The 26,534-nt window shown below is 37.1% G+C and overlaps 2 protein-coding genes across 2 annotated transcripts; one reads left to right on the top strand and one right to left on the bottom strand.

The window, feature by feature from the left end:
* Positions 1-10,998: 10,998 nt before the first annotated feature.
* LOC133875108 (TPR repeat-containing thioredoxin TTL1) lies at positions 10,999-15,325 on the top strand. The gene is made up of 7 exons (XM_062313111.1): positions 10,999-12,356; positions 12,973-13,168; positions 13,268-13,452; positions 13,540-13,873; positions 13,963-14,167; positions 14,249-14,355; positions 14,496-15,325. Exons 1-7 carry the CDS (start codon positions 11,410-11,412, stop codon positions 14,646-14,648), a joined length of 2,127 nt encoding a protein of 708 aa, XP_062169095.1. The 5' UTR covers positions 10,999-11,409; the 3' UTR covers positions 14,649-15,325.
* Positions 15,326-19,008: 3,683 nt separating this feature from the next.
* LOC133875809 (ubiquitin-conjugating enzyme E2 36) lies at positions 19,009-24,952 on the bottom strand. Its single transcript, XM_062314046.1, has 8 exons — positions 24,793-24,952; positions 24,514-24,541; positions 24,253-24,339; positions 22,312-22,370; positions 20,062-20,103; positions 19,893-19,966; positions 19,419-19,516; positions 19,009-19,297 (listed from the first exon to the last, which is right to left on the bottom strand). The coding sequence occupies exons 1-8, from the start codon at positions 24,826-24,828 to the stop codon at positions 19,260-19,262; spliced, it is 462 nt and encodes a 153-aa protein (XP_062170030.1). The 5' UTR covers positions 24,829-24,952; the 3' UTR covers positions 19,009-19,259.
* Positions 24,953-26,534: the final 1,582 nt, after the last annotated feature.

Genomic DNA, 26,534 nt, shown 5'->3' with positions numbered 1-26,534 from the left:
GGAGGGAAGCACCATTGGAGAGATGGAGGCGTGGAGCCTCCCTCCTCAAACACCTCTCTTCTTTCTTCTTTGTTTTTTCTCTAGGGCCGACTATGTACAAACCTTCGTTGCGGTTTTGCATTAGCAGCAATTGAAGCATTCTTATGGAATGCTCACACTTACATAAGGAATATTATATATGAATCATGTCGGTAAAACTATTACATAATGAATTACAATATATAATATTCTATAAATAAGTTCTTTAGGATAAACTAAATTTTATGAATGGACTTCTTATAAGCCGTTTGAGTCCAAATCTATATATATATATATATATATCCCAATAAATAAAATTAATACATGTGCCAAAACTCTATAACATTAACTTTAGGGAAAAATATAAAAAAGCCTACAACCAAATAGCCAATTTTATAATAGGCCATTGAATTTTCAAGTGTATTAATGTGACCTATCAAACTACCAAAGTGTGCAAAAAATGCAACTTTTGTCAAAATATTCCTATAATACCATTCTTCTCTTAAAACCTAAAATAAAAAAAATTAATAAAAAAAAACTATTTTTTGTTTTAAAAAAGAATTTAGAAAAATTAATATAAAACTAAAAATTTAAAGAAATGAAAAACTTAAGAAAATTAATTTTTTTAATTAAAAAAAACAATAAGAAGAAAAGCGGTGGCTCGGAAGCCACCCCAATTAAAAGATTTTAGGGTTAATTACCTTTTCCCCCTATCAACTACAAGTCATTGTCAACATGCCCCCATGAACTGACACTTCGATAAAAAAAAGAGCATCAAAATACCATCTTCACACACTTTGGCCCCTTCCGTTAGGGAATTCCGTTAACTTGGATGGAATATGCCATTTTTAGCGTTAATTTTGGTTTAAAGACCAAAATGCCCCTTACAGTAATTAATAAAAAAATATTCTAGGGTGGCCGGAGCCACCTTTAGGGGTGGCTCGTGGGCCACCTCGGAAGCTGGGTCGCCGCGCGGCCACACTAGAAAAAACCCTTGGGTGGCTGTGCGGCCACCCCTTAGGTCGGGGGTGGCCTTGAGCCACCCCAGAGCCACCTCTTGGGGTGGCTCGCAAGTTACCCGGCCACCTCAGGGGTGGCTGCCCCCATGAACTGACAGTCATTGTCAACATGCCCCCATGAACTGACACTTCGATAAAAAAAGAGCATCAAAATACCATCTTCACACACTTTGGCCCCTTCCGTCAGGGAATTCCGTTAACTTGGATGGAATATGCCATTTTTAGCGTTAATTTTGGTTTAAAGACCAAAATGCCCCTTACAGTAATTAATAAAAAAATATTCTAGGGTGGCCGGAGCCACCTTTAGGGGTGGCTCGTGGGCCACCTCGGAAGCTGGGTCGCCGCGCGGCCACACTAGAAAAAACCCTTGGGTGGCTGTGCGGCCACCCCTTAGGTCGGGGGTGGCCTTGAGCCACCCCAGAGCCACCTCTTGGGGTGGCTCGCAAGTCACCCGGCCACCTCAGGGGTGGCTGCCGCCACCTTTTTCCTTCAGTTTTTTTTTTCTTTTTCTTTTTTAATAAGATGAGGGCATTTAAGTCATTTTTGAAATTGAGTGAGGGCATTTAAGTCTTTGCATGAAGTAGACTGACGGAAGGGGCCAAAATGTATAAAGATTGTAGTTTGATGCTCTTTTTTGGTCGAAGTGTCAGTTCATAGGGGCATGTTGACAATGACTAATAGCTGATGGGGGGAAAAGGTAATTACCCCAAGATTTTAATTTTTAATTTTTAGTTATGTATATATATTATTAACATTAACACATGTCGTCATTTTATTGATGCTAACGTAGCATACTAATTGAATCCGTCAAATGTTTTGATGGAATTTGACTACAAGATTAATTTAGTTTTATAAAATTATATATATATTTTTAGTAAGAGTGACACATGTCATCATTTTGTCGGTGTTAACGTTGACACTAACAAAATCCGTCAAGTATTTTGACGGATTAACTACAATGATTAAATTATTATTTTTTATTCTACAGTGAGCAATTTGTAATTTAAGCCAACCACATGGATTGATTTTACATTTATATTTTTTTTTTTAAAAAAAAAATAGTTTTTTTTTTCCAGTTTTTAAGAGAGTATGGGGTATTATTGGAATATTTCGATAAAAAATGTATTTTTGACATATTTTGGTAGTTTGATGGGTCACATTAGTACATTTAAAAATTCAGGGGGCTATTTTAAAATTGGTTGTTAGTTCAGAGGGGTTTTTTTTTTATTTTTTATTTTTTATATTTTTCCCTTAACTTTATGCCTATAGACCAATTATAGAAAAACTAAGTATAAAATGATTTAGTAAGTCTCATATACTCCACATAACTTTTATACTTCTCTATCGGTAAACTTTTAGTCATAGGATCTGCAATGATTAATTTAGTACTTTTTTGCTCAATAAACACTTCATATCTCTTAGGGTCCGTTTAGGTTTACGATTTCAAAATATGCGATTTAAAATAACGATTTTAAAATGTACGATTTGAAAAAAAATGATTTTTAAAAACACTGTTAAGTGTTTGGCAAAATCGCAGTTTAACCTTTAAAATCGCAAATTAACCTTTAAAATTCTGCGTTTTCAAATCGCAATTTTTAAAAATGCAGTTCCCAAACGATTTATGTTCTGCGATTTAGTTTAAAATCGCACTTATTGTCTATAAAATCTCAATCCTAAACGCACCCTTAATATTTTCTCTTACACATCTCTTAATATTCTCTCTCACACTGATATACTTTATGTCGATATGCTCACTTCTACTTTAACTCTCATCATTCTTATAGAACAAAACTGTAGTAGAGTTATCGCATAACATCTTGATAGGTCTCGCTATAGAATCGACAATCTTGAGTTGTTTAATAAAATTTTATATACTACTAACGATAGGGCTGTTTTAGCTCATAAGTAGATTTTATTATTATTATTTTAATTTGCAAGTATTTTGATTGTTATCACCAAAACCTTCTGGCATGTCATGTAAACCTCTTCAAAATCCCGATTCAAAATTTTTGTTTTCATATCTATTTTACGTAGCTCTAGATCAAAATGAGCTACTAATGTCATAATTATTCTAAATGAATCATTCTTAGATTTTGGAGAGAGTGTTTCATGATAATTAATGCATTTCTTTTGAATGAAATTATTGGCTACAAATCTAGCTTTATTTCGTTCAACATTACTATAAGTATCCCTTTTGATTTTGTAAACCCATTTGCAACCTATAGCTACAACTCATTTTGGTAAGTCAAAGAGATCTCACATATTTGATTTTTAGTCATGGATTCCATATCTTCCTTCATGGCATTGAATAAGAATGTGGAGTTATCTCCACTCATGGCTTGTGAAACCGATCTTAGATCATCCTTAATTCCTTATGTCTGACATCAAAATCAGAACCTTTGAGGTATACAATATAATCAGTAGGAATTGTTGGTCTCCTTATTCTAGAAAATCTTCTTAATCGTATTTCCTCTACATTTTGTAAAGTATGAGTAGGTTCATCCTGAACATGTTCTTCATGAGTTAACTATTCTAGAACTAATTGTGATTCAAGTTAATCAATTTGATTTTTCCTAAGCATAATCAAACGTCCTTCATCTGAATTAAATTCAGTCCATTCTCATGATTCCTCAAATTCTATCTTTCAAGGATAAGTATGCCTACTAGGTTCAACATCCTCAAAAAGTTTTGCATTTTTAGACTCAACAACTCTAGGATTGTGGGAAGGACAATAAAACATTAATCCTTTAGAGTTTATTGCATTGAGTCTAATTTCTCTAGGTGTGGATTATAAATCATCACTTCAATAGGACAACTCCTTTAGCGATTTAGTGTAAATAATTTCAACTTGGTTTCCACCCATTCCATAATATAAAAGGTATCTTAGAGACCTGTCTAATATATACACAATGATCTTCAAGGCTTCACTCTACAAGGATAATAGAAAAGTAGAATTACTAACCATGCTTATCATTTGTCCTTCTTTCTTTTTTACCTACTATAGTACCATCCACCCTTATTTTTTTCTTGTAGAAGAAAGAGGTATAATGATTACCATTACACTTTATTGGCACCTTATTCTCTTTTGACTGTTAGGCGTGATTGCCTATCTTGATCTTTCCCTTAGCATGAGCAACCATGTAAACGTACACCTGTTGATTTCTCATGTTTCAATCTCTCATTCTTTTGAACACATATAGTAAGAAGTTTATTTACTGGCCAATTATCTTATGTATGTCATAAGATATTTTAAAATGTCCATATTCAAAAGAGATAGAACTCAGTACTATGAAATGGACCAAGAATGACTCAAAATCTCAACATCTAGGAACTTAAAGTCGAGTTATCATATCCCTCATTTTCATAATGTTTTCATGCATATTTTTGGAACTGTCAAAGGTTTTTCTTGAAAACTTTTTCGCCAGAGTGCTAGTCAAAACTTTATTAGAATTCACAAATTTATTCCTCAACAGCCTTCATGAATTTTTTGGCCTTAGTTCATTAAGGGATAGAACTCTGGATGCTTTTGGTGACATGAGATTTTATGAACATCAAACTCAAGCGATTAGATTGCACTCACAGTTCATGTTTAATAATCTTTAGTGGCGTACTTGATTTTGTGGGAATGAGTGGTTTGTCCATATGTGATGCCAAATTAATTTTCAAACAACCTAAAGTGAAAAACAAATTTTTCTTTCCAGACAAAAAAAATTATTACCACAAGGCATTGGAACATAAAAAATATTAATAATTAAGGCAATAGGAATAGCTGCAATGACTAAGAAAAATAAATACTTTGATGCTGTGAAATATCCTTATTTTAAATTTACCAATGTTAATTTAAATAATAAATTCTAACCTTCATGTAGGTTGGGGTTGCATTATGCATGGATTTACTAAATAAATTTTTTAATAAGACAAGTAAAATTTAAACATAAACAAATTAAATTTTCCATATTTGTGGGCATAGGATAAATTTATATTCAATGCCAAATTTACCATCTTACTCTAATTAAGTCAATGATAACTTCCTTGTGGGCCCAGTCATTAATGTCATGAATTAATTACAATATAGATGCCATTTATCTTTATTATGTTTATGTTAATTATCATTATATGATCATCATTACAAAATTAGGACATCGTGGATACTTTGAAAACTATTCTAATAATCACAATTTTAATAACATCTAATTACTATATAGATGCCAAAATTCTTTATGAAGTTTTATAATATTTTCTTATGTGATTATCATCGTGGCTTAAGATGTTGTGGTTACTCTTAAGTCACTATGATATTTACTACTTTATGATGACATCATAAAACTCCAGTCCTTAATATTGATTTTAAAATAAGCATTCATGCCACATGAAATAATTATTCAAACTTTTCATATTAATACTCAAATAACGTATAAATGGTAAAAATAAAAAATAAAAAAAAATAATAATTTAAGCAATAAATAAACTAAACAACCTAATAGTTTAAGTGTTGGTATTGAGGGTAGGTTCGAGACCCTACACCCGTGTGCACTTGTAACCTTTTTTTTTTTTTTTTCCAACCAGATCATGCTAGTGTATTGGGCTGCCCCTAGTCAGCCCTCTTTCTTGAGTCGATTCACTGCATTGGACTAGCCCAAACGAGCCTATTCACCTTCTTGGGTTGATTACTGTATTGGGTTGGTCCAAACAAGTCAGCCCACTTTAATAACCATTTTTTTTTTTTTTTATAAAATATATATATACACACCTAATCTGGGCCGATCCTAATGGATTTGAACCCCTACCCAAAACCCAAAATCTATGACCTGAAATTATGCCTTTGTGTGTCGTTCTAGAACAATAAGGCGCACATCAATTGCATAGTGTCACTGCCTCTCAACCCACATGCAGCGACCACTGATAGGTCGTCATCGTCGCCGTCCGACGCATACATGGCTACCGAGACCACCATGTCGCTCTCTCTGCATGGTCCCCGAGACACATCTAGAAGCTCAAGCGAATCTTCAATGAGCTCTTAGACCTCTGCACAGTGCTATCGGGGCTCATCTACGGGCTCTCTTAGCAATGCCCTCTCCTTCAACATCATTAATTGATCAGTCTCCAAATATCTCAGTATCATCGAAGAATCGATCAGTACGAATGGGATCCAAACTAAGAGACAACCACCACCATCAACACAAATCTGCCACTAAATACGGTCAAATCTATTGTGGTTACTAGGCACCGTACGCACACGAGGGTTGTACGACTACACAATGAACATGAGCATCCAAACAAATGCACGCAGAGGGACTTTGTTTTTTATAAATGTATAAGCCTAAGATTCCTAAATTTTTTATCTTAATTATTCCTCCCACCGAGGGATAAAAAATCAATTCTAATTATGATTCCACAAATAATTCCTTATTTGGAATAAATTAGGTGAGTACTTGGCATGCCTATGATAATGGTTCTTATCTTAGAACATGTCTGGATTTATGCATTGCATCTTACATTTATTGACGTACTACCTTGATCATGCTTTGCATCATCTATTTGGAACCTTATCCTCGTAAGCTCTCTCATTTCTTTAAGAAAATTTTCTGCAGGTTTTTATGAGGATAACTGAAAAAGCACGTTGTGCGGCTGCTTTTCTGGTAATATTAAAACTCTTTGGAAGGACAGGTTTTTCTTTTTCTTTTTTAAAAAAAAAAGAAAGAAAAAGGAGAGATGTTGCAGCTTATTCTTTATACATTTTATCAGATATCTTATGTATTTAGAATTGATATCTCAATTTGTGTGCATTGATGACATATCCTTACATATCCTTGAGATGATTTAAGTTTGATATATGCTTAAATTTTTCTGTTGCATCTAAAAGCTGGATAGTTTATTCATCTCATGCAATGAATTTGTGCATTATCGAAAGTTCCCTTAAGGTAAATCATTTTATCTCTAGTTTTTTACACTAACAATTCTATTAAGAGATAAATTTTTGCCTAGATGGTCAAATTGACTAACTCGCTAGTTGAACCTAGAACCTAAAATTTTTGGCATTCTTTCTAGGTCACAGCACCAAGTATAAAAAACAAATAAATTCTCAAAAAATATGGATATCAAAAAGATCAACTGTTGAATGTGTTGTTAAATTGTTCTTACACTTGTCCCTATAGAAAAAGTCAATGATAAATTCATTGCAGAAAGAGACGATCATTAACGGACTAAGTAAAAGAAAAAAGTGTTGTGACTTAGGGAGAGTGTATCAGATGAATGTGGTTAGACTCTAGTAAGATAATGTTTGACTTTTGATTAATCAAACAATAGTTTTCTCTTATTTAGAAAATTCAGTATTTTCAAACTCATCAGTGAACATATGTCTTATTGAGAAAGCTTTCACAAACGACACGCATGGCATGAGTTGAGTAAATTATTCAATTTTAAAATTCTGCAGAAAAATTGTTGCTCATAAATTACTCATCTCTCTTGTATATGTTTGGATCTGTTTTAACTGCTTCATAACTATTTTATCCATTTTATATACATGTGTGGTCTGACTCTATGTGTGAAAGAATCACTCTGCATGTCTTTCTTCTCCTTTTTAGAAAGCTGTTGGAGGATTAAGTGTTGTGTCATTTTTTATCATATGTTTTTGATATATATTTTTTTGACTGGGCTACTTTCATGAATATCTTTTAGTAGTTGTTCATTACTATTAAACCTTATGGTTTATTTTTTTTACTGGCTTTATTACTCTGTTTACACTTTGTCCTGTTGAGACAAAAATGGGGAGTAATTTTTATTTCTTGGTATAAGTCGTTTTTGTCCCAAAATGGCCAAAGGGGAAGTTTGTTGGTTTATTTTAATTAGCTCATTTTGTTTTGACAAAAACGCTTCCATATCAAGAAATTTCCATAACAGGGACACCATTTTTCCAAAGAGCTTCCAGAAGATTATTTGCAAAAGATATTTTCCAATATGGAAATGACTGATCAAAACAAGTGTCTGCACAAAATATCACTAAGAATGAAAGGTTCTAGTGAAGGAAAGATTTGGAGATTCTACAGCACAAAAAGTTGATTTTTCCTAGAGACCATTCGGACATCCAGCTGCTAGAGTCCGGACACTCAGCTCAGAGATTTAGAGTCCTATAAAGGTCCAAACGCTACAGCAGACGATGAAGTTAGTAGCTCAAGGAGTCCGAACGATTTTCCAGTGATTTCGGATGGAGGAACTATTTTATGTAACCATTTGGATGCTAGGGTTTCCAGGTCTGGACGCGCTTCAGAGTTTTATGAAGTTTCAATTGCAGGTCTGGAAGCCGCCTATACAAATCCAAATTTGAGTAGAATTATGATTTCTGTAGCCTATTTAAAGAGGCTCATAGGTTGTGTATTTGTAAGAATTCCATAGTAGAATTCTTATTGTGTTAAGAGAGGGTGCTTATGCAGATATTGTTAGATGTGCTAATTCTTTTAGAGTATTTGTGTGATTTGATCAACCATTGAAGTTTAACTTAGATATGAGCTCTAAGTTAAAGGAATCCATTGAAGAACTCTTCAGACAAGATGTCTAGTTAAGAGGTGTTCACGTATAGGTACGTGTCAGAGTTAAAGGTACGAGTATTGCATTGGGTTATGTGAGTACGACTGCTTTATAACTAGCTATTTATTCTGTTAGTGGATTTTCTTGATTTGGTTACCTTGGAGTGATTTTTCTCTTTGGTACAAAGAGTTTCTACTTCGTAACCAAAATATCTATGTTCTTTACGTTTCCACATTTTATATTTTGCTTGCATGTTTGGTTGATGATTTGATTAACAGCCGCATAGTCCTTAAACAGGCTAATCCTTATTTTAAAATAACTTATTAAATGATAAATCATAGATAATAAATAGGGTAGTGATTGGGGCACAATCCTTAGTACAACTTGAACACAACCCAACACACATTGAGGTGGGATCCAGTGTCGGATCCCACCTCAATGTGTGTTGGGTTGTGTTCAAATTGTGCTAAAGGTTGTGCTTTTAGCATTTTCCTAATGAATAACATACACTAATCAAGTCTTTTATTCTTCCTTTTTTTTTGTTAGCATGTACATCTAATTTACATGTTTTCATTATATTTATATATATTTTTTTACGCATAAAAGTTGAATAATGTATAAAATAATATGAAATATAAGACGATTGTTTGTATAACTCGAAAATTAAATTTTATAATTTAGTATTTATCCCAAAAGGAAAAATAAAAATGCCTGAAAGCATATGAGATTCAAGGGGCTCATATTCTTTGACTTGGACTTCCTTGGACATTCTAATATTCCATGAAATAATGCATTCCTTCTCTCATTTTTATTTTTATTTTTATTTTTTGTTTTGTTAGGCTAATTACGTCAGCGGGGTACAACAAGACACACAACTTCAAAAACCCTGTGCCCTGGTGCTGCCACATGCACATTATCTGTCCTATAGACGAATCGCCACGTGACTAACACGTGGCTTACAGACAGAAATCTGACGGTCCTCCTAGCCTATGGTGCACCACAAGGCACTAGATCTTCCCCCAAAGGTACGTGTGGGTTTTGCCTACCTGGCATGATTTAGATCGCCTTCTCATCATTCCCCTTCTCTGCCATCTCTGGGATGGCCTCCTCCTCTGCTGTCACCATCGCGGTTCCCCTCCGGTATATGTCCGTTACCTGATAACCCTCACGATCGCACGGATATTCTGGGAATCATTCATAACGCCGTCGGTCTCGCCGTTTTCTGCTTAGCTGGACGCCACTGTTTGGCTCAAGGTTTTTCCCCCGAATGGGCCAGCTGGCACGCCACTCTCTCGTGCACATGGCCAGCAACTTCTGTCGAGACTCTCACCTGAATTTCCCACCATGCCCCTCGTCCTCACTCTATCCACCACAATGCCACTCTGATTTGTCTGAACCCGTTTTGGCAAAAGCACAATTAGTTGACATTTCCTTTCATATTCTCGAGCTTATCGAAGCACAATTAGGCGGAATTTCCTAAACCCATTGTTTGAAGCGTTTTCGTAATTAAGATGACACCGGCGGGTTTTTCGGTAATTTGGTAGGGGGGATGTCCTTAAATCTTGTGTTGGCTTCTGGCTTGCGTAAGAAAGTAAAAATCTGGAAAAAGTACAGGAATCTAGGATCAAATGGCAGAGAAATATATATATATATAATAATAATAAAATCGAAAATAAAAAAAGCTATGGTGTAAAGCACTCACACTGTGTGAGTGAGTTAAATAGCGCGCACCAGATCAGTACTGTTGCCGTTGGTACGTAAAAAAATGTAAGTAAAATACTCGGGAGGGTTTTGATACATTGACAGTACACCCATACGAATGAAGGGGTGACAAAATCTGACGCTCCACAGACTCTGTGATTGGGATTTGATCCATGTGGGGGCCTACGTAGGTGGGGCTTGGATGGGTGCGTTATTGCCACGTGGTGAAGGACTCGGTTGTTTGGGGATGAGTATTATGGAGTTAATATTTAGCAGGAGGGTGCACAAAGAAAGGCAGCAATAATAATAAAGAGATGGGCAGTCCACTCTTGGAAACAAATATTTAGCCAAAAAAAAAAAGAATTAAATATACATATTTCACTCGACGCGTGGGATGCGCGCGTTTGCAAATTTTGTGACTTTTTATGGAATTGTTTTGACAATTAAGGTAAGTTCTTTGTTGGAAAAAAAATGTAAACAGTTACCATATTTACTATTTAGTGGTGCGATCTACTTCAAGTTTGATTTTTTTTATTTTTTTTTTTAATATAAAAAAAAAAAGAATTTAATATGGAAGATGACAAGAATGAAAACAAAAGGATAGAGTGGAGAGTGGTGGTCACAGTGGATGAAGCGAGAGTGAGGTTAGCGTCGAACCAAAAAAACAAGAAATAAAGCGAATTGTGGAGGAAGAGTAGGGTACGAAAGAAGAGGGGGGGAAAGAAAATAATAAACAAAGAGAGAGGGGGGAAGGGAAATCTCTCTCGTGAAGAAGCAGGTGATGAAGAGGGAAGGAAAAGGAAGAAAATAAAACCCCTCTTCTCTCTCTCTTTCTCTCTTTCTCTCTTTCTCTGAACATTTCTAAAACTCACATTCATTCTTTGCTTCTTCCTTTTATATCACGAGATCCCCATCTCTTTCTCTCTCTTTCTTTCTTCCTTCATGTCTTGTTCAGAGGTTGTTCTTCTTTCGACTCTCTATCTCTCTATCATTCGTACTTTCAATCACGCACATTGCTGAGAGAGAGAGAGAGAGAGAGGAGGAATAAGAAAAGCGAATTTTTTTGAGAGAAGGAGAGGTGGGCAAAATTTTGAAATTTTTATTTTGGAGCTTTTGGGGTATTGGGTATTGTTTGGTTTGTGGGAAAATGTCGCATTCAGGGAAGCCCATTTTGGAGCCGGGGCTCGACGCGCTCAACGATCGATTCCGGGACTCACTGAGTTGCGAGGCTAATAAGCCCGATTTCCGGGAGCTCGATCTGGGCTCGCCGGTTTCGCCTCTACGGATCCGGCATACCGGACCTGCCAGCAGTGGGCTCACCGCCACCACCACCACTACCACCAGTAGTAGCTCCAGCTCGTCCGGATCGTTCTCTGGCCGAAACGGCCAAAACGCGGTCGCGAAAAGAACTGATTCCGGCCCCAACAACCATTCCGGCGAACTCTCCGGGTCCAGCGAGAGCAGTCCCACGGCCGGTGACAGTGCCCGATCTGGCGGAACCGGCCGTAATTTCAAACCGGGTCATAACAGATCCGACTCCGGATCCACCCCCCCGCTAATATACTCGGGTCAGAGCCATCCCCAGACCCAAAGCTCCGTGAATTCACCGGCACTGAATGTCCTTCCAACCGGCAACATCTGCCCGTCCGGGAAAATCCTCAAAACGGGTATGGTTCAGAGCCGGAGCTCCAGAACCGACGTGTTAGGATCCGGGTCGGGCAATTACGGGCACGGGAGCATAATGCGGGGGGGTATGAGCCCCAAAGAGTCGGCAAACGCAAGCGCAAGCCCCACAACCATGCGGTCGAGCGGTGGCGGAGATTATGTGAGGAAAGCAATGGTGGGTGCGGATCCGGAGGAGGTGAAGAGGGCAGGGAACGAGCAGTACAAGAGGGGCCATTTTGGGGAGGCATTGAGATTGTACGATCGGGCAATTGCGCTTTCGCCTCGCAATGCGGCGTACCGGAGCAACCGGGCGGCAGCATTGACGGGTTTAGGGCGGCTTGGGGAAGCCGTGAGGGAGTGCGAGGAGGCGGTGAGGTTGGATCCCAATTATGGGAGGGCTCACCAGCGCTTGGCATCTCTTTTTCTTAGGTGGGTCATGCTTCAAGTTGAGTTCTTTTTTTTTCTTTCGTTCGTTGTTTTGGCTTGCATGGGTGGGGATGGGTCTTGCTCGTGTGTTGTGAGATCTAGTTCATATGTTGCTGTCGTTGGTTTTTTTGGCTAATGCCTTTTGTGAGTCTGTTTCTGATCTTTTTGGTTTTACTATGATTATAGGTAGGAGCAAACTTGCTTGGAATCATTGCGTTTGAATCTGGGTATTGAGCGTCTTAAATGGGTTTTTTGTTATTTGTGATTAATAATCGTCCTCTGGTTGTTGTCGCTTGATTTTTTGGTTGATGTTGTGAGGAATTTAGTTCAAGATCTTTGGATTCTGTAATTTCTGTATTATATATGCTGTTAAAGTTATTTAAAAAGCAATGTTGACTCATATGAACATATCTGTATTTTTGGACAATGCAATCCTTCTATTGATGCTTATAGATTTGTGACTTATCCATCTCTAGTGGCCAATGGAATTCAATTTGTGTTAGTCTTGTGCTGGTTGATTCCATCAAGTTTGTTTGATTCTCGTCTTTTGGTGATTACTTGATAATAAGGTAGTTGAATTACGATTTATATTACCTGTTTTAACTCAATTTCATCACAGGTTAGGGCAGGTTGAGAATGCCAGGAAGCACCTTTGTATTCCTGGAGTTCAGCCAGATCCAGCAGAGTTGCAGAAGTTGCAGGCAGTAGAGAAGCATTTAAACAAATGCACAGATTCCCGGAGGATTAATGATTGGAAAAGTGCTTTGAGGGAAGGTGATGCTGCCATTGCTGTTGGAGCTGACTTTTCTCCACAGGTATAAACCGATTTCTAGTATGTTTCTTTAGTGTGGTTTACGAAATTGGTTGCAGGCCACATTAATAAATGGCTGAACTGGTTCAAATTGAATTTACAGCTCTTTATGTGTAGAACGGAAGCACTTTTAAAGCTCCACCAAATTGATGATGCAGAATCAAGTCTATCAAATATTCCCAAACTAGAACCGACTACCACCTCCTGCTCCCAGAGTAGATTCTTTGGGATGCTTTCTGAAGCTTATCTATACTTTGTCCGAGCTCAGATTGAGATGGCATTGGGAAGGTGAGTTGAGAAATTTAAGCTTTGTCAGATATAAGAGGGCAAAAGGGTTTTGTGGGAGAGTCAGAATGGATGATGGATGTATTGCAGGTTTGAGAATGCAGTTACAGCTGCTGAGAAAGCTGGGCAGATTGATGCCCGGAATGTTGAAGTTGCAGTGCTGCTTAAAAATGTTAGGTTGGTGTCAAGAGCTCGTGCGCGTGGCAATGATCTCTTCAAATCTGAGAGGTTCACTGAAGCTTGCTCTGCATATGGTGAAGGTCTCAGGCTTGACCCTTCCAACTCTGTTCTTTACTGCAATAGGGCAGCTGGTTGGTTTAAGCTTGGGGTGTGGGAGCGATCCGTTGAGGACTGCAACCAAGCCTTACGCATCCAACCCACTTACACGAAAGCGCTTCTTCGGAGGGCTGCCTCAAACAGCAAGGTAATTGGCTCAACTTTTACTGCTCAATTTGCTCTGTTTGTATCTTTCAAATTTGTATGGCTTACGATGTTACTTGCTGTGGATTACAGTTGGAAAGGTGGGTGGACGCTGTGAGAGATTATGAGGTCTTGAGGATGGAACTTCCAAATGACAATGAAGTTGCAGAATCATTATTCCATGCTCAAGTTGCGTTGAAGAAATCCCGTGGGGAAGAAGTTTACAATATGAAGTTTGGCGGTGAAGTGGAGGAAGTATCAGGTCATGAGCAGTTCAGAGCTGCAATATCTCTACCAGGTAGCTCTTCTCAAACTCTTTTTCTCCTGAAATACAATCATTTTGCGATATTCTCAAGTAATAAAATTTTAAATTTTGCAGGCGTGTCTGTTGTTCATTTCAACACAGCCTCTGACTTGCAAAGCAAGCAAATATCTCCTTTCGTGGACGCATTATGCAGCCGCTACCCATCCATTAATTTCCTGAAGGTAAATGACCCAACTGTGGGCTTACTAATACCATTTGAATGAATTATACTTTTCGTCTGATTTCTCTCATTGAAGAGAAAGAAAAGAAACGAGGAAATTTCCAATCTTCTTACGTATGTTTCCATGGTGTTTGCTCATAGGTGGATATTGAAGAGAGCCCAACAGTGGCAAATGCTGAGAATGTGAGGATTGTTCCAACATTCAAGATATACAAAAATGGTATCCGAGTGAAGGAGATTGTGTGCCCAAGTCGTGATGTGCTGGAACATTCGGTGAGGCATTACAGCTTTTAGAACACAATTGTCTGAACTGTACTGCTTCTCTGCCCATTTTGCATTTTCTTCTTGCTTCCCAAATTCCCCCCAGTTTCATGGGAACTCTCCACAGCCCTTCCTTCCAATCTGCCCTCCCCCACCGTATAAGGTTTACAGATACACCCTGTGTCATAATCAGAAGCACAAAATAATATCATTAGCAGCCAATGCCAGTGGAACCCAGAGAAAATAGCTTAGTTCCTTTTGCAGTTGTTATTTATTCATTCATTCCTCATTGCTCTCTGGTTCCATTTTCTTCCTCCCCAGCCCCCCTTTGTATCTTTCTTCTTCTTTTCACTTTCATTTAGGCCAGCCCCCCTGTTCTTGTATCTCCCACTTTCACCAAGAGAAGGAAACATTGGAATTATGTAAAATTTAATTAAATTTGCTCTTTAGCTAAATTTTAGAGAGAGAGAGAGAGAGAGAGAGGTGGCTGGCTGGTGGTAGAAGAGAATCTCTGTACATGTATATATGTGCTGATATATACAAAAAAAAAAAAAAAAAAAAAAAATGGAAGCCATGAGGGAGATTGGATGGATGTTTGGTGGGTACTTACTGGGTTAGTGAAAGAGGGATGAATATGTTATATTATTATTGATGTTTCTTCTTCTCTTAAACAATTTCATCAATAAAAAATCCCAATTTTTCCCTTACAATTTTCCATTTCTCTCTCTCTCTCTCTCTCTCTCTCTTTGATTCCAGCTGCATTTCCATCAATATACTAACTAGAAAGTACATTTGTAAAGAAAGGGCGGATTGGGTAGTTGACACATTGATTGCTCTCTTAAGTTTTCAAGTCTTCCCTGTTTGTTTGTGCTTGCACTCTTTTGTCACCCACTGGCCACTAATTATTTGTTTATTTAACAATCCATCAATGTTATAGGCTTAATTAAGTGTCATTATATTTGTATTGGATTACAAGATTCAACGTGGGGCACAGAGAGTGAGACACAGAGAGTGAGACAGAGAGAGGTGGTTGATGTTCACATGTGAGGCATTTAAGTTGCTCCTCTCTCTCTCTCTCTCTAATCACTCAGAGAGTCAGAGTCACAGCCAGCCTAATTAAGAAGTCCAAAAAGTGCGAGGGTCGGTGGTAATATGTGTGGCCGGTGACAGCCCATTTGGTGGACCTTAATCAGCGTATGGGCTGCCACGTAGGATAGGTGTGCCGTTGTAACTTGCACTTGAGTTTTCTTCGCTTCTTTTCAACGTTCGTTGAGGGAGGACTGGCTGACTCCCTTTTGATTGGCTACCGGACATTTGCTTTTAGAGACAAATTAAATGATTTTGCCTCCTTAATTTGCTTTAACATTTCCAAACAATTAATCTGAATCCCACCCGAAAAGGAAATTCGGTACACGGATTTGACAACGGCTCAAAGTGTCCCAACTGCTATTTGCTTCCACCTATTAATCAATGCTATATATTCTGTCGAGACAGAGGAATGTTAAAACTCTTTTGAGTCTCTTTTTAGGTCTTTATCTATAAAGACATAAATATAATAAAATAATTAAAAAATTACATCCGTATTATCCAGAAGGAATAGACCGTAATTTTTTATTATTATTATATTTATGTCATTTTATATGGGTATCAGAAGAACATTGAAAAATGTTAGATTTACAACACCAATACAACAACTGTACAACAATTCTTCACATGAGGGTGGGTATCACATACTGGGGGCCCACCCTCATGTGAGGGGTTGTTGTGCAGTTGTTGTGTTGGTGTTGTACAAGAATCAAATTCCAAGAACATTAGAAGGAACTTTATCATTCTTCATTGAGATATGTTAGCTGCACAACAATGCTGATGTACAATTGTGTAAAAATTGTGCAAATAACATATCTCTATACTATTAAACCTTCATGTTACCGAGTTGATGTGACAGTATCTATCGGTCATTAATTTTTTATTTTTAACAATGGTTGATCTAAAGACTGATGTGGCACTAGAGATAGGGATACGGTATATAGCATGAGAAATGTTATTTTACATCTTTGATTCTCTCATATATTTTTTTGCACATTTTATTTTTAAATCTATCTTTAGATTTATAAGATCTACATTGAGTTTCACAAATTTAATAATAGATTTAAAATTTGGTTGTATTTAGATGTAAAAAAAAAAAAATGTATAAAAAATTTATGTGTATCATTTCTCATATTGATTGCATTAGGTTTAGAAGAATTTTCTGAAACTCAATTTGAAATTTTTTTTTCTTATTTTTAATATAGAAATTGGGATTATTCAATAACGGTAGTGAATTATGATCTTTTCAAATTATTTGTTCGAATTTAAACAAATAATTATGAAAAATTATTTATTTAATCAAATAAATTTTATAAATGACCTTTCACCGTCACCTGCCGAACAGGGAATACTGATAGGGAGTAATCATCATCTGTTATCTAGAACAGTCGGTACCAATGCCGTTCCTTTTATGAACAAAGAATTTTCATGGACTTCTCTTCTTTTAACGTTGAGAGACAAACACAGATGGGGTCATGGATGGGTGGGTCCCAATCAAATTGACGGTAAGTCGGTAACCGTGAAAACGTGATGACCGATGAGTGGCCATTACATGTTTGAAAGCGCGTCAGCAGTCAAACAAACAAACGGGTAACTGGTAAGTGTAAGTCAGTCACTGTTCACGTGGGCCACACGCGGTAAAAAACAAAAATGAAAAACACAGGATAGGCGCGTGGGAGTGACGCGGACTGGAGGCAGAAAAAAGGAGATCCAAAGCGAAATGATGAATGGTGGGGCTGGGGCAGAGGATAGCGTACGGGCTGCTACAGTTGGTACGGTGTACGTGAAAAAAGAAAAAAAATGAGTGTGGGTTAATAATAGCGTCAGATAACTGAAACAGGAAATGACTGAAATGTAGCCGTTGGAGGATCAGAGGAAACCCTGTCGTTTTGTTACTGTTTGGTTACTGGATGGATGCTCGTTATTGATTTGAGGTAGTTTGGTTTCAATGTTTCCTGTTAGTAGTTGCATTATCTTGGTTGATGGATTGGATTGGATTTGGTGGTATTCTCTCAAAATCTAGTTGGACTTAGTCACCTAATGAGTTATTGGCATAAATGCTGAAGAACTTGTACTTCAAATAATGAGGTATTCGCAATGAGATTAAGGTCGTCTCAAATTATTTGTTCGAATTTGAAAAAATTTAATCAAGTAATTGTGAAAGATCACTTATGAGACCCACTTGACCAAATAAAAATTGGACTAATGCCTGCTAAACCACTTATTCGATTAGGTGGGTTCAATAAGTGATCTCTCGCAATCACCTGTCCGAATTTTCTCAAATTTGAAAAAATAATTTAAAAGGATCCTGATCTATTGGAGGTCATCAAGTAGTGGAGCAACCGGAGAGATTCAGTTTTAATGTGCTTATTAATAAGCATATCAAGAAATGAAGTGTGTTGGAGAGGTAATAGAGCTGAAATTTACGAGCAATGTGGAATGAAAGTACATGTAGAGCCTCCGATGGTGATTGTTACTGCCACATCAAAGAGTAAACACTTGAGAGTATCTGAGTATGTATAGCATTTTTATTTTTTTTTTAAAAAAAATTATACATTGTCTCGTGGCCCTTCATGGAAAAGCACCTTGCCATGGATCTTTGAACCAATGGACCAAGACAGCAAGCAGTGAAAGAAAAGCCCAAATTTGGGGGTTTGAAACATGGTGAACAACCATAAGTGTTGCACATTTAAAAGCCTCAGGTATATGGGCTGGGCATTCATCGTTATCTTGCTACCATCCAAAACCAACTTGGATAATATGTGGCACAATTGCTGCCGATTGGAGCTTCTTCCATGGCCCTATGCACGTAACGTAACAGCTATACACCAAGTTAACTTGGCAGAATCATCTAAATTGGAGTTTCTGCCGAGAGGGAACAAATGGTGAACTGAGCATGGCAGAAGAGAGTTTTTCCAGAGAGAAATCTCGGGTACAATAATAGCTCAACTTGGGGATTAGTCTTTTTCTACACCCAATTGAGATCCACGGCAATCAGGATTGGAATTTTCAGCAATTTGAGCGGCATCGGTGGGATGGACACGAGGAACAAAACCAGGACCATCTCTTTTTTTTCTTAGTCCCTTTCCTGAACAGATGCCGAGGTCAACTTGAAGAAGAGGATTTGTTTCAGAAGCTTCCACTTTCATACCAAAGTTATTTTCTTAAAACCTAACAGTGGCTTCAAACAAATCCATAGCAAGGTATATATAAATGCTTTTATATATCACATGTGCGTAGAGCATAATGGAGAAGATCAACAAATAGGTCTAAGCAACTAGTAGTTAATACATATGGCAAAGTAATCTTAGCCAAAGCAACCTAAAAGTGATGATTATATATAATATTTTGCCAAATTAATGGCCCAACATATTATACAAGTTCCACAAGGCTTCATTTAGGGGAAAACAATTAACAAGCGGCAACTAGAAGCTCAGAGAATATTCAATAACGATCGTTCAAAGATCAATTGTTCCAAATTTCATTTAAAATTTGACAGTGAATAGCATACAATTCATTAATTGTCATTTTGGGGAAGCAAAACTTTCCGCCATGTCATCAGGCACCACTTGCATATAAACGAGTCCACTCCTTTGCTGCAGGGTTCAATAGTGTAACGAAACACAAGGAAAGAACATATTAATGTGCCTCCATCAATTGGTGTAACAATATCAACTAATTTTGAAGAAACTGATAAGTGGAGACTAACAACATTACCTGTTTCAACAGCTTCAACCTCGTTCGTTTTCCAATGCTTAGCAATGTTTTCAGAAAGCGGATCGTCAGGGTTTGGAGCACTCAGAAGTGCTTGAATGCTATCAAAAAAACAATCCCAACAACTTCAATATTATCAATTTCAGTTGTTCTCCAGAAAAAAAACATTTACTTTAAGTCGGTGCTAAATAATACAAACTCATATATTGTTGCTTTCTCCAAAGGAATATCAATTTTCCCAAACTTTATTGTCAGTCAAAGCTAGATTGAAAAGAGAAAGCTAATTAAAATGAACAGCTGAAAAAGATTTTTTTAATTCCCCATGGATATAAATAATATGTCAATCAAAATTTTTCTGATATTACGTAGATCAGTTAATGTGCCCATGAATTGTTTCCAACAAGCAATTTGTTCAGGAGAGAATAGATTCCAGAATATGTGCATAGATACAGTTATCACATCCTTAGCTGATTATACCTCAAAAGTACAGTTCTTATTTGGAGAGCAGGGCTCCATTTGTCTTTCAGAATATCAAGGCATATCCTTCCAAGCTGCATAGATAACTCACTTCATAAGAGGCACAGGATAAAACAATAACTCCTGATGCTTAAAAACGAGTACAAAAGTATTACCAAGCATAGCCTACCTTGTCAATGTTAGGATGATATATTTTGGTCAGAAATCGGACCTGTAACACAGAATATAGTTTTAACACTAAAGGATCAAATGCATACGAGTAGGAAAACAAGGGAGATTGAAAAGATTACAAAAACAAGTGTACACAACCATAACCACATATGAAAATGGCACAGCAAGGAGAAACCATTGACCGAACGATGCACACAAATGCAGGAGCACACATCAGTTGTATAAAGTTAGCATCAAGGGGACACAGGTAAAATATGACAAGAGACATGGCACTTATACTGCAGGGAAAACTAACTCAATATTGCCCAGCCAATGAGACTCACAGGGTGACTTCTAGGCCGCCAATCTTCACCTGATCAGCCAATCCTATCTATTTCTTAAGAGTTTGTTGTACAGGATATGAAACCATAAAGCACCTCAATCCCACCCCTACAATAGCTGAGTCTGTATCACGAACACAGAACCCCCTTCCACTGCCCAGGGTGACATAAACAAGTTCTCAGAGCTATTACTATTTACTACCATGCTTATATCCGATAATAACCAGGTTCAAAATTATTAGAAATCTCGCTCAGGACGATACCACCCCCAAAAAAACCAATGTGAGGCCATCTAAAAATGAAATTTGATCTAAAATCGGTTCCCAAACAACTAGATAATCTCTCTATAACAGATGCTTTAAATCTTAAAGGCCTCATGGAGCCTAAGTGCAAGGCGGAAGCGTGCACCTCATCGAAGTAAAGCACATATTTTCAAATACATGTCACGTCATTTTTGTTCTTCAGGTCTACTAGATAAGCATTCTCCCCTGCAGGATCTTCTTGTTGAATCATGCGTGACCACAATGCCACATAACTAAACTGTCAAATAATGATAAATACAGTATTCAATACAAAAGTACTGAAGTTTATGACAACTAATGCGTTAAAATACTATTCTACTAAACAATCAAAAAACTAAATCTACACTTTGTTTTTAGGGGAAACAAAGAGCAAACAAAAATGCTTGTTTGAAACGGCATCTTGAACTTTTGGTGTCTTTCTTCTTGACTTCAAATAAGAAAAACATACTTATGTTAAGTGCGGTAGACCCTAAGAAGAGAGTCGGTACAACTAATCAATAATGAGTTTGAATTGGTCTCAGATCTGAAAGCTATTTTTTTTTTACTGAATTATATATTTTTTTTAAATAAATACCCAAAAAGTTTGCTTTTTGCCTAGCACTTTGCAAATATATATATAGAGAGAAATGCTACACACTACCACTCCCACACTCGCAAGTGCACACCCTGACGTGGCAGTGAAAAATTACCGTTGGATTTTGGATGGATCACTATTGGATTATGAATTCAATAAAAATTTTCACTGCCACGACAGGAAGTGCACTTAGGAGTACTTGTAATTACATGCTCTTTGCATCAGGAGTTAAGTGTTTTTCTCTCAGTACTTTGCACTTCAAATATGCCTAGGCACGCTTTAGCAACCCTGAAAGGTGTATTTCTTCTGAAGCAATGATACATCACACCACAGACTCCTGATCGCCTTCAATTTGACTCACAAAAAGAGAGCATATGATTGGTTCCCTTTGTACATATTATCTCAAACTTCCTTCAACTTCTTCAATTTCTTTAGTAGTTTTCTTCCTCTGCCTGCTCTTACTCAATTTCTTGAGCCTGCACTAGTATTCTCTGTTGACATCTAAATAAACCCAAACAGAAACGCAAAAATTCTGAAGTCTCTTTTCTCCATCAATACACACCCTTAGTGTCCTACAAAAACTATTCTTTCAGGGTACATTGATGATCCTAAGCTTCAATCCACTGTTTGAAGCACTCTCAATAATCTGGTATAAACTCCATCTTTCAGCTATACCAACCAAGAAGGTATTGAATATCACCAAATTCCAAGGTGTAAAGCATAAAGGTCCAGAATATATGTATTCGCTAAATGTCTACATATTAATGATGTAAAGGTCCAGAAAGACAAGTTTTCTCAAATGAACATACAAATATCAAATGATGAGTCATAAAATATTTAAAAGAAACATTGTGTCATTGCATGTTAAGACTAGATACTACTCTACCCACAGCAGTGTTATTTTAGCACACTGCAGAAGGTTCTAGCTTTTAACCATTTAATGGAATGTGCTTTATTTATCAAAGGCAACAGCCAAATGTACAATGAAAACAGCATCATCCAATAAATGCAAGAAGCCATAGTGCAGTGGAAGTGAACCCAAATCAAAGTACCTTGGGAGCAGCCATTGGATATTCTTCAGGAAGAAATAGTTCCAACTTGAAAACTCCTCCTAAATAGATATTTCAAAAAAGAGAACACATCATGTTGGTAAAAAGTGAAAATTATATGGGAGAGAGAGAGTAAATGAAAGGAAATTGTTAAATTTACCCCTCAAGTAAATTTCTTAGACAGATCACAAATGACAACATCTTGACAAAGAATGAAAAATGTAATAATTGGATTTTCTTGCCCTATAAAATATCAAAATATAAAACAAGTTTCAACCTACTATTACTTTTGTTTATCTCAAGTTCAACCGCAGAACAATTTAATCAGTACAATGCACAAAAAGGAAGCTTTCTCAAACGTTAAATAGTTACTGCAACAGTAATACTGCATAGTTGATGATAGAAACCCAAGTGCTTACTAACTGGCAGCAATATGATCATTAATCTAGGAATCTACTGTGCATAGCATCACAACCCATAGCATATATGGATGTGTTATTAATTGCTTCAGCACCTGTTTCAGTATGGATCTTTAAAATATGATTTCTCAAGCAGCAAGCCACTCCATGCTCATGCAGTTACATATTGTTCATGGAGAAATGCTACACACACTCCTACTCCCACACTCCCAAGTGCACACTCCCTAACGAGGAACTAAAAATTACCATTGGATTCAAATTCAATAGTAATCCATCCAAAATCTAATATTGATTTTTAGTACTACATCAAGGAGTGAGCACTTGGGAGTGTGTGTGTGTGTGTGTGTGTGTAGAGCATTTCTCATTGTTTATGTCATACATCAGCAAAGCCCTCAATCATTCACTAGATTGTAAACTTGTTCCCAGTATATGCCCTTGTTTAACCTCTCTTTCCATGGACAATCCAACAGCATGATTATCAATTGATATAGTCAAACGAAATTTATGGCAGGGAGCTCAAAAAAATTATGATCCCCACTATTTAATCTCTAAGTTCTAAACCACACTTCTTCTCATTTCTATCAAATGACAAGCAGAAAGCTATATCACTCAAAAGAAACCACTAGCTCTTATAACCACTAGGAAGAACATTTATGTCAATGCAAAGAGAGAGAGAGAGAGAGAGAGAGAGAGAGAGAGAGAGAGAGAGAGAGAGAGAGAGAGAGAGAGAGAGTAATACAATTGCTCCGAACACAGTAAAAGAGAGGTAGCTCATATAATCACTAATGAATAAAAAAACAAACGCATAACCTGCTCTGTTTTAAATTAAATAAAAGGCCTTCAACTTAGTTTAAATTGGAATTTCTAAAAATGTTTATCTTAATTTTAATTTTTAAAAATGAAAATAAATTATTGATGTACTGTCAGGACATATGTAAATGTGGGAAGCTCTATAACACATTGGTACATAAATGTGGTAATCCTCTTATTTAAGTGTTTCTTCAGAACAGGAGGATTACTGATATATATAAATGGCCTATTTAAGATAATGACTTGGATTTTTCAGTCAAACTAATTGACCTTTAAGATGATTAAGAAGGGAACATGTAAACCAAGGAGTACTTATAAATATATATATACATAAGAACATAAAGTTAGCATTCCTACATTATGTCTCTCTAACATCGATCTTTACACAATATATAGAGCCAGAACTTCCAAACAAAGATAATGAAAATTAAGGGCCATCACATTGATTTTGAAAGCCACTTTCTAATATCAAAGGTGGAAATATCACCTCAAAAAGAAAACGTTCTGCCGGGCCTTTCCCACTAACGTGCACAAAAAAAAAATCATTCAAAAGTGCATATTGACATCTGGAAACAACCTAAGAAAATGAACTCTTCAAAAAACTTTTGGCGTTCAGTCTCAAAGAACTACAAAACTTCTTCAAGAACGCATATCCAACCAAGATACAACACTAAGATAAACATGAAGTTCAAATTGCACGCGTCTAGCTAATTACCTTCGTATGGAGACTGTGTTGGGCCAAGAATCATTACATTAAAATATCGCATGTTGTCCTCCGACGGCGATGCACTAATTCCTGGCGCTGAAACCGCAGATCACAAATTAGATAACCAAGAAACCCCTTAAAAACCCTCCCCCCTCACCTTATATTCAAAAATACCAAAACACTGCGCGCGCAAATGTATATGTATATTTAAGATTCTAACACTATCGTACCAAAAAAAAAAAAAACTGAAAATCGAAGAGAAAATATTACCTGGTTCACTTAGGAGACGCTGAGTTTCCTGTTAGATCAAGAAAAGACCATGATCAAAAACAAGCACGAATCACACATACAGACAGATAACCAAACCCTGGAGCTCCGTTTGGTTGTTGATAAAGATCAGAAAAGAAAACGAAAAATTGTTGTAAAATCTAAGATACAGCTCTGTCTAAGCGAGTTTTTCATTCTATTTTGTGTGTTTCTGGGTTTCCAAACAGAGCGAGGGATCAGGGAAATTGAGAGAGGGATCGAGAAGGAGATCGAGATACAAACCTTGATGATTCTTTTGGGGAGATTACTGTTGGCCATTCGAGGTCGATTACAGAGCACGCAAAACGCGAAAGGGTTCAGAGAGGGAGAGAGAGAGAGAGAATAACTAGCACCGAGCAGAAGGGCTGGATTTGACAAATTTCTGGAGGCTTTATTGCGCGAAACACAAATGATTTTAACCCCCCCTCCTTTTTCTTTTTTTATTTTTTAACTCTTTCTTTCTGTATGTTTGATTATTTGGTCCAACAGCGATTATGTTAGGGCGAGAGAGTAGATACCCTAAAACTCATTTTCTTAATTATATATAGAAAAAATTTCAAAAAAACCACAAAAAGTTACTATTGGGTAGCTACAGCCTATAGGTGAGCAATTATTAACTGCCTAATAGCTGATCATAAAACTCCTTTTGTAGGCAGTTAAAAAAAATTGCTAATTATCTAGGGCGAGGCGATTAGGGTTTTATGAATAGGCGAAGGCAGTTAATAATTTCTAACTGCCTACCCTATATATATATATATATATATATATATATATATATATATATATATATATATATATATATATATATATATATATATATATATATGTTAGTTTTTGTGTTGGCTGCATTCTGTTGGACAAAATTATTTCTATGTAATGTTGCTGATTTCAAGGGATGCCGTATCAGTTCAAAGTCTTCAAATATTCAGAGTTTATTTCTTTGATATGGAAATGGCCTCATTATGACAATATCAGTGTCATAAGCATCAAGAAGGAATGCCTAGACTCCAAGAAGACTCTGCAAAGTCTACAGCTCAGCAAAAGTCGGATCCCAAGTTTATTGTCCGAACGGCCTAGTGAAACGCCTGGACACTCATCAATCAGTAACATAAACAATGATGCTTTTAATTAGAGGTTCAGTCAGTTTTCAGAAGTCTTCTTCAGAGAATATGTTTCTAGAAGATTCTGCACAGATTCCAAAGTCAAAGAAAAATTGAATCCCTTGCAGCCGTCTGGACGACGTGATATACCGTCCGGACGCCCATCTGTCCAAAGTATCTTCCGTTCGGACGACGAGAACTTTCTGTCTGGACCTTCCTCTGTGTCGAGAAGCTTTGAACTGCTCCAACTTGCATCCGTTTGGACCTTTCAGCAACACGTCCGGACGACACTCAGTGTTCGACCAACTATGGGATTTCTTTCCAAAACACAGATATGGGAAGATCGCTGCAACCGTCCGGACATGCTCATCCATAAGGCAAGTATCACATTCAAAATTCAGACGTTCGGACGTCAGTCTTCATGGTTCGGACGCGCGAGCATCAGATATGGAAATTGCGTGCATCTGATCAACCATCCAGACGACCATTCCCTTGGTTCGGATGTCCGAAGCCTTAATATGGAAATTGCGTGCAGCTAAAGTGCGACCGTCCGAACAACAGGGCAATACCGTCCAGACGCGGCTCAAATCAAGAAAGAATTTCAACGAAATTTTGAAAAGTCGATCGCATAGTTGTCCGTCTGGACACCTTATGACTACTATCCGGACGGCGCCTAGGTTTTATCAAGCCAGACGCTCAGTTGAACCTGGAGCCTATAAATAGAGGTCCCTAGGCTTGAGAACAGCAATAATTCGATATTGAATTCCTTAGTGCTTAGAGAGTTATATTGTAAGGTTATTGAGCTGAGTTAGTCTCTCTGAAGCCATTGTTGTGTGTGCTGTTGCTGCGTTGATTTGAAGTCTATCTTAGAGGTTAGCCCTAAGG

The sequence above is a fragment of the Alnus glutinosa genome, chromosome 8, assembly GCF_958979055.1.
Source record: "Alnus glutinosa chromosome 8, dhAlnGlut1.1, whole genome shotgun sequence".
In the NCBI taxonomy this organism is placed as follows: domain Eukaryota; kingdom Viridiplantae; phylum Streptophyta; class Magnoliopsida; order Fagales; family Betulaceae; genus Alnus; species Alnus glutinosa.
Note: the sequence above shows the minus strand (reverse complement) of the source record. Positions and strands in the feature narration are given on the sequence as shown.